We start from the raw sequence: 13,078 nt of genomic DNA on the forward strand, positions 1-13,078 counted from the left end.
TTTTCCCTATTGTGACGTAAATTCGAGAGAAATAAACAATTATAGGGGGGCGGGGTTTGATTATGTCTGCGGGGAATTGATTGGTTGTGATTTGCTATTGGTGGATATTATAACATGTGAGTGACAGGTTGCCCCGCCCTCGCGCCAGTAAACAAACTCATGAAGACTGCCAACTAACCTCATTACTTGGAATTCTTCTTGTTTTTCTGGTTAATAACCGGCTCAGTTTTCCTGATGTGACTCACTGTCAGAAATCTTCCTCATATTTCACTGTTTCCTGTCACGACAGTTTACATAAACATCCATACTTTCTCAAAAGTCTCTGGCATTTAACACTGTGTCTACTATTATAAACCTTTTTCAAAAGTATCACACAACTTAATCAGACACAGAATGCACAGTAGGCTAGTTTACATTTCACATACACCTACCGTTCACTCCTTGGCGCGCTTTTAGGAGAATCCCGCTCTTTTTCTGTCTCCATGGCGATACGCTTGACAATGGTGCCACCTTGTGGAATATCGCGAGACCTGTCACTCGAACTCCTTCTGCTGTGCCTCGTTTGTACGGCAGGTGTCGTTGTTGAGAAACCTCTAAATAATGCAGCATCTCTGGCATCATCATTAGTTTACAGATGAGGAAAAGAGTAGCTACTACAAGAAGCCTGTCCAAAACGACCCAAATCAGATCATAATACCGTGATACTTTATTTCATGCCATCATCCCAGCTAATATATAGTCATATATGTTCTAAGACGTTATGGGATTAATTATTAATTATTATTTTTTTAAATGCTTTATTTGAACATTCAGTTTACAGAGTGAAACAACAAAATTAGTTTTTATATATGATTATTTATGATGTATTTATATATGATATATTTGGGAGTAATTGTGATTGTAATTATTGGGTTTTGTATGTATTGTTTGGACCACTAGCTGTAGTCTCGGCGTCAGCTAATGGGGATCCTTTTAAATAAACAAATAAACAAATAAACAAATTAGAACACAACAATAAGTATTAAGAATAACGAAAATATATAGAATAGTAAAAGAAAACACTTCACCAACACCATAGCTCAATACAAAAACAGAACTAGACAGTAAAATAAACGAGAATGGAAAAAGAGAGAAAGACGACAAAAGAAATTTAAACATTAATTAAGGTAACAAGTTTGTAGGTTGTGCAAATTGTACATGTTTTGAGTGCTTTTGGGTTAAGAAAAGAAATTGTTGTAATGGTTTACACGAGTTTTATCTCGTGTAAGAATACCAAACTTGAAAACTTACATTTATGAATATAAAATCTACAATAATTAGATTCATTATAATGCAGGCATTTGAATCCGCTTTAAAAAAAAAATCAGAAAATAACAGTTTTGGGATTCATTGAGAAATTTTGCAAGATATTGCTTCATATAAACCAACTAACATCTTTCCAAAGTCGCAGAGTCTAACTGCACGAACAAAACAAATGAAGAGGAGTTTCAGTGTCAAACAGTGGCTTTAAGTTTTTTTTTTTTTTGCTTTATTCAGTAATAGAACATACAACAATTTAATACAAAAATAATAGTAATACAAAACAATAATAACTGCAAGAAAACCAATAAAAAAATCATATATATATATATATATATATATATATATATATATATATATATATATATATATATAATGTATAATATATAAATACCAATATTAATAATAATGCATGTAAATAAATAAAAAACAATAATAATAAAAAAGTAAACAATATACACAAATATGAACAACTATATACACAGGGGTATTAAAATCAAATCCATGTATCTAATTACAAAATAATACACAGGTCCTTAAAAAGGATAACATTTCAAGGCATTACAACAGTCTATAGTCTTTTTTGCTTTGGTGTTCCTCACACCCTCCAATGATTCAAGATACTGACAAAGCTCGGATTTAAATTGTATAAAACTAGGTGCATTTTTTTGCCCATCGACATTTATGAATGTGATATTTCCCTGATATTTTGAGACCAGAAGGTATTGCGTCAAAAACAACTGCATAATCCTTTACAGATATCAGAAGTTTGAATTTATCCAGAAATTCTCCATTTGAAAGCAAGTAACCATCATGGCGAAGCAACTGTGTCACCAATAAAATATTGTTTCTAAACCAATATTTCAAAAAAAATATTTTATTCTTATATTTAATATCTTTATTATTCCATGTCAAACATCTATGGGGAGAAAAATTGTGTTTGTACACCAGCAACCAGGATAACAGAGCTTGCCTATGAAAATTAGACAGCTTAATAGGGACTTTATTAATATCAAAATTGCAATTGAGGAGAAACTTAATACCGCCAATTTGGTTAAAAACTAAATTTGGGATATAATACCACAACTTGTTATTAGATTTGATACAATTCTGAATCCATTTAATAAGTCAATGGCATTTAAACCACCTTGATGAAATAAATTGCCTAATATACATCTATTTAAGTAATATGGCCAACAGTGGCTTTAAGTGTGAGATCAATGGTTGTGGTCTGTTACGCAACGGCGTGTGCGCGCGCGCTCGCGTGTGTTTCTCAGCATCCGCAACTGTAATGGCGGCGGATCCGGTTACAACTGAGATCATCTGAGATCAAAGAGTACAGAAGAATATAAGTTATTTACTAAGATCATCTGGACCTGATCATCCTCGGACTGACCGCTGGAAACTACAGATCCAGTGCACGAGCACGAAGCTGAAGGCGGATTAAAGCGCGTGCACGAGGAGGATCTGAAGTCATGGATGTGTTCGCGATTCTCAATCTAAATGAACTCGCTCTCGGGCTGTCAAATCTGCCCATGTTCCCATTCTTTGACATGGCGCATTACATCATATCAGTGATGAGTCTGAGAGAGCAGCCAGGTAAGAGAAACCACACCGAATCACCTGTAATGCATCAAATCCACAACGCACTTCTGCTGTTACAAGTTTATTTCGCCGCACTCCTGAGCATGTCACAAGTTTTCATGAAATTAAAAGTTGCATTGCTATCTAATTGCATTGTATTTAATCAACGTTGTTGTGATAATGTTCCAAGATCGGGTGTTTATTTTGTTTTATGAACGTTCAGCTCCAGGTTCCCTCGGCAGGTGAAGCCAACGCGCACGCGCACACGTGTACAAGCGCGTGCACGACACCGTTTATCAGTCCAGGTTGCATTGGTACAGAATGAGGATTCAGCAGTTCTCACATTCTCATGATTTGAGGACTTTATGCATCTAGATCAGCTCAGTGTGTTTAAAGCGCCTGCATAATAGATGATTATAATGAGTTAAAAAGCAGAAGCGACATGTTCAAATGGGAAGAAGAGAAATGCACTTAATCATTAACTCACTGTCAATATTATCTAGTCTCTCTCTGTGTGCTTTTCTCCAAGAAAAATGCAAATCGCAGGGGTTAGACAGATTAAACATGCAGGGCGGAGGCTCAAAACCAGTTTGGTCTGTCGCTTTGCATTAACCGAACCATATAAACGTGGCCTTTGCTCTTCTGCACTGTCAGAGCTGGGTTTGTCTTCACATCCCAGTTAATAAGATCCTAACCACATTTACACAAATTAAAAGGTCTCAAAGTCCCCCTGTAGTCAATAATTTTATCACCACAATGACACATTTAAACGTTTATTCTTTAAAAATAATTCTTTATGCTTTAAAATATCTTGACTGTAACTCGACACCCTTGCCTCATTTAGTATGAATATGCAAATGAGCCCCGCCTCCACTCACTCACTCAGCTCAGAGATCCACTGGTCGACGATCACACGTTGATCTGATTGGTTACAAGGTAGTTTGTGACGTCAGAAACACCAGCGATTTCAAAGCGTGTGTTTGAGACTGTCTTTGGTTCACTGCAGTTTTAAGGAGGAAATACTCAGCAATGCTGTCGACTTATGAATTTACACATGTTTGTCTTAAAGCAGATTAAAAACACCACATAGACACATGAACAACATTAAAAGCTGGACTTCAACACAGTGAACATTCCATTGTATCATTCTGCAAACATCACTGCAACGTTACATTTGAATGTTCTTTGAACATTCCGAAACTAGTCGTAACATTTAAAAATCGTTAGAGGAATGTCCAACTGACACGTTCAGTGTAAATGATGTTTTTGTCTGAATGTTCTGAGATCAGGGTTTGCACACGGTGATGAAAGTGCTTGAATTTGACTTTCTGAAATGTATGTCCTGGAAAACTCTTGAAAACAACCATTTTTATGAAGAAGTTCTTGAAAAGCGCTTGAATTATTGAAAGACAATATATGGGAAATTTATTTTTAATTTGATTGATAAAACAATCTTTTCACACAGAATTAAAGCTGCAGTCCGTCTGATATAGATATAGAGGCATTTCTCATGGCTATGAGTGTGATATTGCTAATAAATATCCAAGTATATGATACAGCTTTTATTATTCAGCTCAATCATATATTCATGCGGAATAAATCAGTTTGAATAAGGAAAGCGATATCTTTGTCACAGTGTCCTTTCAATGGTTAAAGTTACAGGAGTCATTGCATGTGCTGCACTTTATTAGTACCATTTTGTTTTATTTTTATTTATCTATTTACATTTTTTAGTAATATAATAAAGAAGGATATTGTTTGATAATTGAGATCTCTGATTGTAGATTCTAGTAAAAAGTAGTGCTTGTAAAGTCCTTGAAAGTCCTGGATTTGATTTGCCAGTGTCTGTGAGAGCGTTATTAAACACCACCAGATAACTGAGTGAACGTTAGCGTGTGTGTAGAAGTGTGTAGAAGGGTTATCCTCTATTGTGTCGAGCAGCTGCTCTGGATCACCGGCTATTTCTGAGTCTCGGCGTCTCGTTTCACCTGCTCTCTCTCTATTGTGCCTGAAATATGTGGAGGAGCGAGACTCCACACGTCCTCATGTTCACCTCCAGACACACACACACACACACACACACACACACACACACACACACACACACACACACACACACACACTGTGAAAACTGATCAGTTGACTTAAAGCTACAATATGTAAGATTTTTGTAATAAAATATCCAGAAATCACAGAGTGATATATTTCCTGCAGTTGTGGACTTACAATATCCCAAAAGTTCCCAAAGATTTTTAATTTCAGAGAAATTCCAATCGAAAAAAATTGGAAATGTGGAATTGTCAAGTTCACATAACTTATTTTTTTCAATTAAGCATTACGTTTATTTACTTAATAATTTTAAGCCAACGGGTTTACACACATTTTATGTTAAGTAAGTGAACTGATCTCTTTTTACAGTGCAGGAATGAAACATTTTGACTTTATCCAGAGCGCCTTCAGTCGGGTCTCCTTCATCTATACAGCGCTTTAACAATATAGAGTTTCACAGCAGCTTTACAGTGAGAACAGGAGATTACAGTAACAGAGAGTGTTCAGGCTTTACAGCAGCTCTAGAATAAAGTTATTGTCCAGATAAAGTTAGTTTTGATTGATTCACTTCCGTCGCAGAGATCATTAGTGATTAACTTAGGCGCTGCTAACACACAAACGTCAGAAACGTGAGTCTGTGAAACTCAGACGGCGCACACACATGTGTATTACGTGTTCAGCCTATAGATGTGTGCATCTGAATATCCAGTGAGCGTAAACGGTCTGTTTCCCAGAGGAAAGATGGAATGTTGAGTGTGTATCCGCTAAAAACTGTTTTTAGTCAACATTTAGAAGTTGCAGAACTCCAGACTTCTTCGCTTCTCAGTGTTTTCATCACATGTGATGAGAGGATTGAGGGATCATTGGATTTTGGTTTCCTAAGCAACTTTTATTCCATGAAGAATGTGTTTAGCTGCAGTTCGTTCAGCCTCTCTCGGCCGGTGAAGACTGAGGCTGTTCTGTATTCTGTTCTCGAGGAGTTTTTCCCTGCGTGTCACTTCCTGTTTTCAGACTTATGCATATTTAATGGGAACAGCAGAGAACAAGAATGTATTCTTTACAGTCAAACCAAAAACTATTCAGACACCAGATATAATGTTTGATATTGTTTCACTAGTGTGTGCAGGACACTATGTGGACACACAGTGCCAAAACCTTTACCAAGTTTCGTACCATTCCGATAAAGAAAAAAAAATAAGGAAAAAAAACAAATGTAAATTTTGTTTAAGAGCATAACAGTGATATTTATCTCCATCATCATTATATCAAATATTTTATATCATTATTTGATCAGACTGTCGAAAGAGTTTTTCCCCCGAGCTAGATAATACCAGAGCCCTTCTACGGAGAGCCTGGCCACTCCCTATTAAGTCCTATTGTACCGAATGTTGGTTGTAGTTCCACCAGAGTTCCACTGGGGGCGATCGCCCATGAGTGCAGAATGAATGGGAGTCTATGGGGCTAGACGGCTAAATTTGTCTCTTTCACCCGATTGCCGTTGAGAAATCTCAGATTTGATTGTAGGTTTTGCAAGTTCAACATGGGTTATAGGTCGAAAGTTGAATGAACGAGTACTTGTGTGCTTTCGATTTCTTACAGGTTGAGTTGTTGTTGCCCATAACACGCTAGCATTCTGCTAATGAACGCTGATTGGTCAGTGAAGGACTGATTACGACCAGAGATACCGCTTGATGGTCTTTTAAAACAACAAAACAAAAACTCTTCTTCACGTGTATTTCCCTGTGTCGGCTGTGTTTTGTGTTTCCCTGTGTCAGCTGTGTTGTGTTTGCCTGTGTCAGCTGTGTTGTGTGTTTGCCTGTGTCAGCTGTGTTGTGTTTCCCTGTGTCAGCTGTGTTGTGTGTTTGCCTGTGTCGGCTGTGTTTTGTGTTTCCCTGTGTCAGCTGTGTTGTGTTTGCCTGTGTCAGCTGTGTTGTGTGTTTACCTGTGCCAGCTGTGTTGTGTGTTTGCCTGTGTCAGCTGTGTTGTGTGTTTGCCTGTGTCAGCTGTGTTGTGTGTTTGCCTGTCAGCTGTGTTGTGTGTTTACCTGTGCCAGCTGTGTTGTGTGTTTACCTGTGCCAGCTGTGTTGTGTGTTTACCTGTGTCAGCTGTGTTGTGTGTTTGCCTGTGTCAGCTGTGTTGTGTGTTTGCCTGTGTCAGCTGTGTTGTGTGTTTACCTGTGTCAGCTGTGTTGTGTGTTTACCTGTGTCAGCTGTGTTGTGTGTTTGCCTGTGTCAGCTGTGTTGTGTTTGCCTGTGTCAGCTGTGTTGTGTGTTTACCTGTGTCAGCTGTGTTGTTTGTTTCCCTGTGCCAGCTGTGTTGTGTTTCCCTGTGTCAGCTGTGTTGTGTGTTTGCCTGTGTCAGCTGTGTTGTGTGTTTGCCTGTGTCAGCTGTGTTGTGTGTTTGCCTGTGTCAGCTGTGTTGTGTGTTTGCCTGTGTCAGCTGTGTTGTGTGTTTGCCTGTGTCAGCTGTGTTGTGTGTTTGCCTGTGTCAGCTGTGTTGTGTGTTTGCCTGTGTCAGCTGTGTTGTGTGTTTACCTGTGCCAGCTGTGTTGTGTGTTTACCTGTGCCAGCTGTGTTGTGTGTTTGCCTGTGTCAGCTGTGTTGTGTTTCCCTGTGTCAGCTGTGTTGTGTGTTTCCCTGTGTCAGCTGTGTTGTGTGTTTCCCTGTGTCAGCTGTGTTGTGTGTTTGCCTGTGTCAGCTGTGTTGTGTTTGCCTGTGTCAGCTGTGTTGTGTGTTTACCTGTGTCAGCTGTGTTGTGTGTTTACCTGTGCCAGCTGTGTTGTGTGTTTGCCTGTGTCAGCTGTGTTGTGTGTTTGCCTGTGTCAGCTGTGTTGTGTGTTTGCCTGTGTCAGCTGTGTTGTGTGTTTGCCTGTGTCAGCTGTGTTGTGTGTTTGCCTGTGTCAGCTGTGTTGTGTGTTTGCCTGTGTCAGCTGTGTTGTGTGTTTGCCTGTGTCAGCTGTGTTGTGTGTTTGCCTGTGCCAGCTGTGTTGTGTGTTTACCTGTGTCAGCTGTGTTGTGTGTTTACCTGTGTCAGCTGTGTTGTGTGTTTACCTGTGTCGGCTGTGTTGTGTGTTTGCCTGTGTCGGCTGTGTTGTGTGTTTGCCTGTGTCGGCTGTGTTGTGTGTTTGCCTGTGTCGGCTGTGTTGTGTGTTTGCCTGTGTCGGCTGTGTTGTGTGTTTGCCTGTGTCGGCTGTGTTGTGTGTTTGCCTGTGTCGGCTGTGTTGTGTGTTTACCTGTGTCAGCTGTGTTGTGTGTTTGCCTGTGTCAGCTGTGTTGTGTGTTTGCCTGTGTCAGCTGTGTTGTGTGTTTACCTGTGTCAGCTGTGTTGTGTGTTTGCCTGTGTCAGCTGTGTTGTGTGTTTGCCTGTGTCGGCTGTGTTGTGTGTTTCCCTGTGTCGGCTGTGTTGTGTGTTTGCCTGTGTCGGCTGTGTTGTGTGTTTGCCTGTGTCGGCTGTGTTGTGTGTTTGCCTGTGTCGGCTGTGTTGTGTGTTTGCCTGTGTCAGCTGTGTTGTGTGTTTCCCTGTGTCAGCTGTGTTGTCGATGCCTCGAGAGAAAAGAAAGTGCAGAGCTGAAAAGCACCAAAGTGACTGAAGGATTGCCGTAAAGCAGTATCTCTGGTCGTACGATGTGTGTGACGTCACTGACATTTTAAAAGACTTTTTAAAGCAAATAAGTGACTCTAAAAAATCTAACACCCAGCAATGTGTAATTTCTTTGCATCTCCTTTCGAATACAACATTCAAATTACTAGACAAAAAATTATATCCTGAGTAAAGTGGATTTTGATGTGTATAGCGCCATAGACCTCCATTCATTCTGCACTCGTCCTGTGAGTGCCCTCATGTGGAGCCAGAGTGGAACTGCACTCGTCCTGTGAGCGCCCTCATGTGGAGCCAGAGCGGAACTGCACTCGTCTTGTGAGCGCCCTCATGTGGAACCAGAGTGGAACTGCACTCGTCCTGTGAGCGCCCTCATGTGGAGCCAGAGTGGAACTGCACTCGTCCTGTGAGCGCCCTCATGTGGAGCCAGAGCGGAACTGCACTCGTCCTGTGAGCGCCCTCATGTGGAGCCAGAGTGGAACTGCACTCGTCCTGTGAGCGCCCTCATGTGGAGCCAGAGCGGAACTGCACTCGTCCTATGAGCGCCCTCATGTGGAGCCAGAGCGGAACTGCAGCCAGTTCAGGAGCCGGAAGTTTACAGAGAGTGGAAGTTCTCCCCTTATTAGACATTCTCTGATATAAATCTGCAAGATGACGACATGACGCCACTCACTGGATGTGATGAGGTCATGTGACGAGCGTGATGACAGTTTGAAACATTTATTGTTATATTTTGTATGTTCTGATCGTTAGAAACACACAGAAACACTGCAGCAACACGGTAGCAGACACTGGCACACACACTCCAGCAGACACTGGCACACACACTCCGAGATTGTGACGTGATTTCGTCTCCGTTTCTGCATGACTTGTGTTAAAATGATCATGTGATTGTTGAGTGACACCTGGATGATGAACTCTTGCTGTGTGTGTGTGTAGTAACGCTTGTGCTGATGTTGCAGGCGCCTCTCTCTCTGTCTGCAGGTGCACAGGTACGTGTCTACTGCAGGACTTTAACACACTCTCATCTCTCTGTGCTTCATCTGTAGAGAAACATCCATCGTATAAAACACGAGAGCCTGACGAGTGTGTGAGTGTGTGTGTGAGAGAGAGTGAGTGAGTGAGTGAGTGTGTTTGAGAGAGAGAGAGTGTGTGTGTGTGTGTGTGTGTGTGTGTGAATGTGAGTTTGTGTGTGAGTGAGTGTGTGTGCGTGTTTGAGAGTGTGTGTGTGTGCGTTTGAGAGTGTGTGTGTGTGTGTGATCATTAGCTCATGCAGTGATTGAACTGTTATCTTGATGTTGATTGTTTGCATCAGGATTGATGAGTGAATCTCTGTCTCATGAACTCGTGTGTGTGTGTGTGAGTGTGTGTCACTGCTGCATCACATGACCTGATCAGACCGTGAAGGAAGTCTCTTTCAGTGTTTGACTGATCAGAGATCAGCTTTTCAGCGCCATGAGCTTCTGTCCGTTTCATGATCACATGATAATATATAATAAAATATACAGAAACATTAAAAAGCTTAGCATTAAGATTTTCTGCAAAGCTGCTTTGATACAGTGTGTGAAACTGCTCTACAAAAACATGCGACTTGATGCATATATTTATGGAAAATATAAAAGGTTTGAGCGTTTTATTTCACAGTTTAGATGTAACCTCAGAAGTGTGAGATGTAAACTCGTAACCGTGAGAAATAATGTCAGAATTGTGACATTAAAAAGTCACAATAATTTCTTTTAGTTTTTCCATAGTATTTTAGAAATGCAGAGTGACATGAAATATTAAAAGCATAAATATTCTATGTGCTCTATTAATTATTATGAGCTCATAAAACTTTGTATATCATAATAAACCTAGTAATGTGTGTTAGTAGGACAGTGTGTTTCACTGCTGACTCATGTGATGCCTATTTGCATATTCATGAATGTAAGAGTTTGTGTTTATAAATGAGTGTTTATAAACCGTGAGACAGGAAGTGGGTCATCCTCATTCATGGTCACATGATCCGGCTGGGCGTCTCATGCTGATCTCAGACCAGCTGATGGTCACATGATCACCATATCATACGTGTGTCTGACATCTTCAGAACATTCAGAAGCAGTGTTCCAGTAATGAGTGAAGAATGATGATGATGATGAAGGTGTGTGTGTGTGTGTATGTGTGTGTGTGTTCCTCAGGAGCGCTGGCCGTGTCTCAGCTCAGCCCTCTGGCCTGCTGGTTCAGTTCGATGTTGTATTGTTTCGGTGGAGCCGTTCTCTCAGCGCTGATGATGGCAGACGCTCCAGTCGCTCCACTGTCCAACACCACTAACCTGCTGATCGCATCACTCATGTGGTGAGAACACACACACACACACACACACACACACACACACACACACTCTCCTCTCACTCCACACACTCTCCTCACACTAATATAGGAGCAGAGGTCCTGTCGAGACAGTGGCTGAGGCCCGGGAATGGAGGCTCCACCCCGAGGTGGAGGGTGTTCGGCCAGGCTCAAGTGGATCTGTTTGCCTCCCTAGAGATGTCTCACTATCCACTCTGGTTCTCCCTCATGCAACCAGCTCCCCTGGGACTGGATGCTATGGTACAAATGTAACCCCTCACCCGCCACTCTCTTCTGCTCGCCCCGCTCTCTGCGGGCCCGAACCCGGGTCTCAGGCATGGGAGTCAGGGACTCTAACAAGACTGCAGCCCCTAGCGTCTGTCGCTAGAGTACCTTTCTCGAGATCAGAGGAGTGAGGTTTAATCACACATTGACTACTAGCTGGCCTCCGTTACACAAACATGGCCGAGGTTACGTTTGTACGCTTTTCCCCCCGATCGCTCTGCTCCCGGGAGTTCTGGAGAGAGTTCGCAGGGACCAAATTTGCCTGCTCCTTATAGCCCCGCGGTGGCCGGGCCGAGTGTGGTTCCCTGATCTAGTGTCTCTCCTCGACGGGCCTCCTCTGGAGTTACCCGTCAGGAGGGACCTTGTGTCCCAGGCAGGGGGCTCGATTGTTCACCCGTCCAGAACTGTGGAACCTGTGGGCTTGGCCTCTGAGGGAGCCCAGCTCGTAGGGACGGGTCTCTCAACTGAGCTTGTGGAGACCATTCTACACTCCAGAGCTCCCTCCACGAGGAAAGCTTATGCCCTGAAGTGGAGAGTCTGGACTTCTTAGTGTAGTGACCGTCAGTTGGACCCAGTTAACTGCCCGGTTCCTGCAGGAGCGGTTCACTGCAGGTCTATCCCCGTCCACTTTAAAGGTTTATGTGGTGGCTTACCACATTCCTTTGGGGGGGAATGTCTTTGGGTAAAGGGTATCTCATTTCCTCCGGGGTGCTCTGAGGCTGAGGCCTGCAGCTCGTACCAGGGCGCCGACATGGGATCCGGCCATTGTCCTGCAAGGCCTTTCCCAGGCTCCCTTCGAGCCACTGGAGGAGGTTCCGGACAAGTTCCTGACCTTGAAAGCTTTGTTCCTCCTCGCTATCTCATCTCTTAAAAGAATAGGAGATCTGCAAGCACTGTCGGTAGCACCCTCACCCTTGGAATTGGCACCTGGCATGGTTAAAGCGTTCCCTCATCCTAGACCAGGCTAAGGTGGCTAGGTCTATTATGCTGCAGGCCTTTTGTCCTCCTCATTTCCAGAACTCGGACCAGGAAAATAATAACCTGCTATGCCCAGTCAGGTAGATGCCTATGTCCACGGGATGTCCTGTGGCGTAAATCTGAACAGTTGTTCGTATGTTTTGTGCCCCCTATCAAAGGATCCCCCCTGCCTCTAAGCAGAGAATGAGCAAGTGTGTGGTTGAGGCTATCTCACTTGCTTATGAATCGGTCGGACAGCCTACACCTATGGCTGTCCGCTCCCACTCCACTTGGAGTATAGTGGCCCTTATGTCAGGAATTGCTCTCCAAGATGTATTTGATGACTGCTTCTCACCGCACACATTTGTAAGGTTCTACTCTTTGAACTTGGACTCTACACCAGGGTCCCAAGTGCTCTCGTCCTAGTGCTGCTCCTCGCGATTTTACACTGGACAGACACTTGTTGCTACGGTTGGTATAGATGTTCCCTCAGCGTCAATCGGCGCAGCGCAAGTTCCTTTGAAAGGGAACACCTCGGTTGCGACTGTAACCTCGGTTCCCTGAAGAGGGAACGAGACACTGCGTCACCTTGCCATATCTCCTACGTGCCTGTAAGCGACTTGCTCAGACCTTAAGAAGCTAGCGCTGCTTTTCTTGGGCAGGCTTTATATTTTCCTGGTTCGTGACGTTTCGACGGTTCTCTGACGTTCCGCCACACCATTGGACTGATTTCACATGTGCTTCAAGACATCATCACGCAAAGTGTTCCCTCAGTGTCAATCGACACAGCGTCTCGATCCCTCTTCAGGGAACCAGGGTTACAGTTGTAACCGAGGCATTATCTTTTTTTATAGTTAAGAGTTTAAGTTACACAATTTATACTTTATAATTCACAATTCCGACTTTTTTCTGGCAATTCCGAGTTTATACCTCATAATTTTGAGTAAAAAAAAATGTCAGAATCGTAAGTTATAAACTC

At 42.6% G+C, this 13,078-nt stretch overlaps 1 protein-coding gene across 2 annotated transcripts in view; it reads left to right on the forward strand.

Moving 5' to 3' along the window:
- The first annotated feature begins 2,506 nt into the window (after positions 1-2,506).
- The window catches only part of tmem38b (transmembrane protein 38B), a 22,200-nt gene continuing 11,628 nt past the window's right edge, over positions 2,507-13,078 (forward strand). For both annotated transcript variants that reach the window (XR_014031931.1, XM_081390575.1), the window contains exons 1-2: positions 2,507-2,898; positions 10,707-10,863. Coding sequence is in view for 1 of the 2 variants with exons in the window: in XM_081390575.1 (XP_081246701.1) it covers positions 2,775-2,898; positions 10,707-10,863 (281 nt within the window). In the remaining variant the exon portion in view is untranslated. The remainder of the gene's footprint in view (positions 2,899-10,706; positions 10,864-13,078) is intronic.

The sequence above is a fragment of the Scardinius erythrophthalmus genome (assembly GCF_964197995.2).
Source record: "Scardinius erythrophthalmus genome assembly, chromosome: 17".
Classification (NCBI taxonomy): domain Eukaryota; kingdom Metazoa; phylum Chordata; class Actinopteri; order Cypriniformes; family Leuciscidae; genus Scardinius; species Scardinius erythrophthalmus.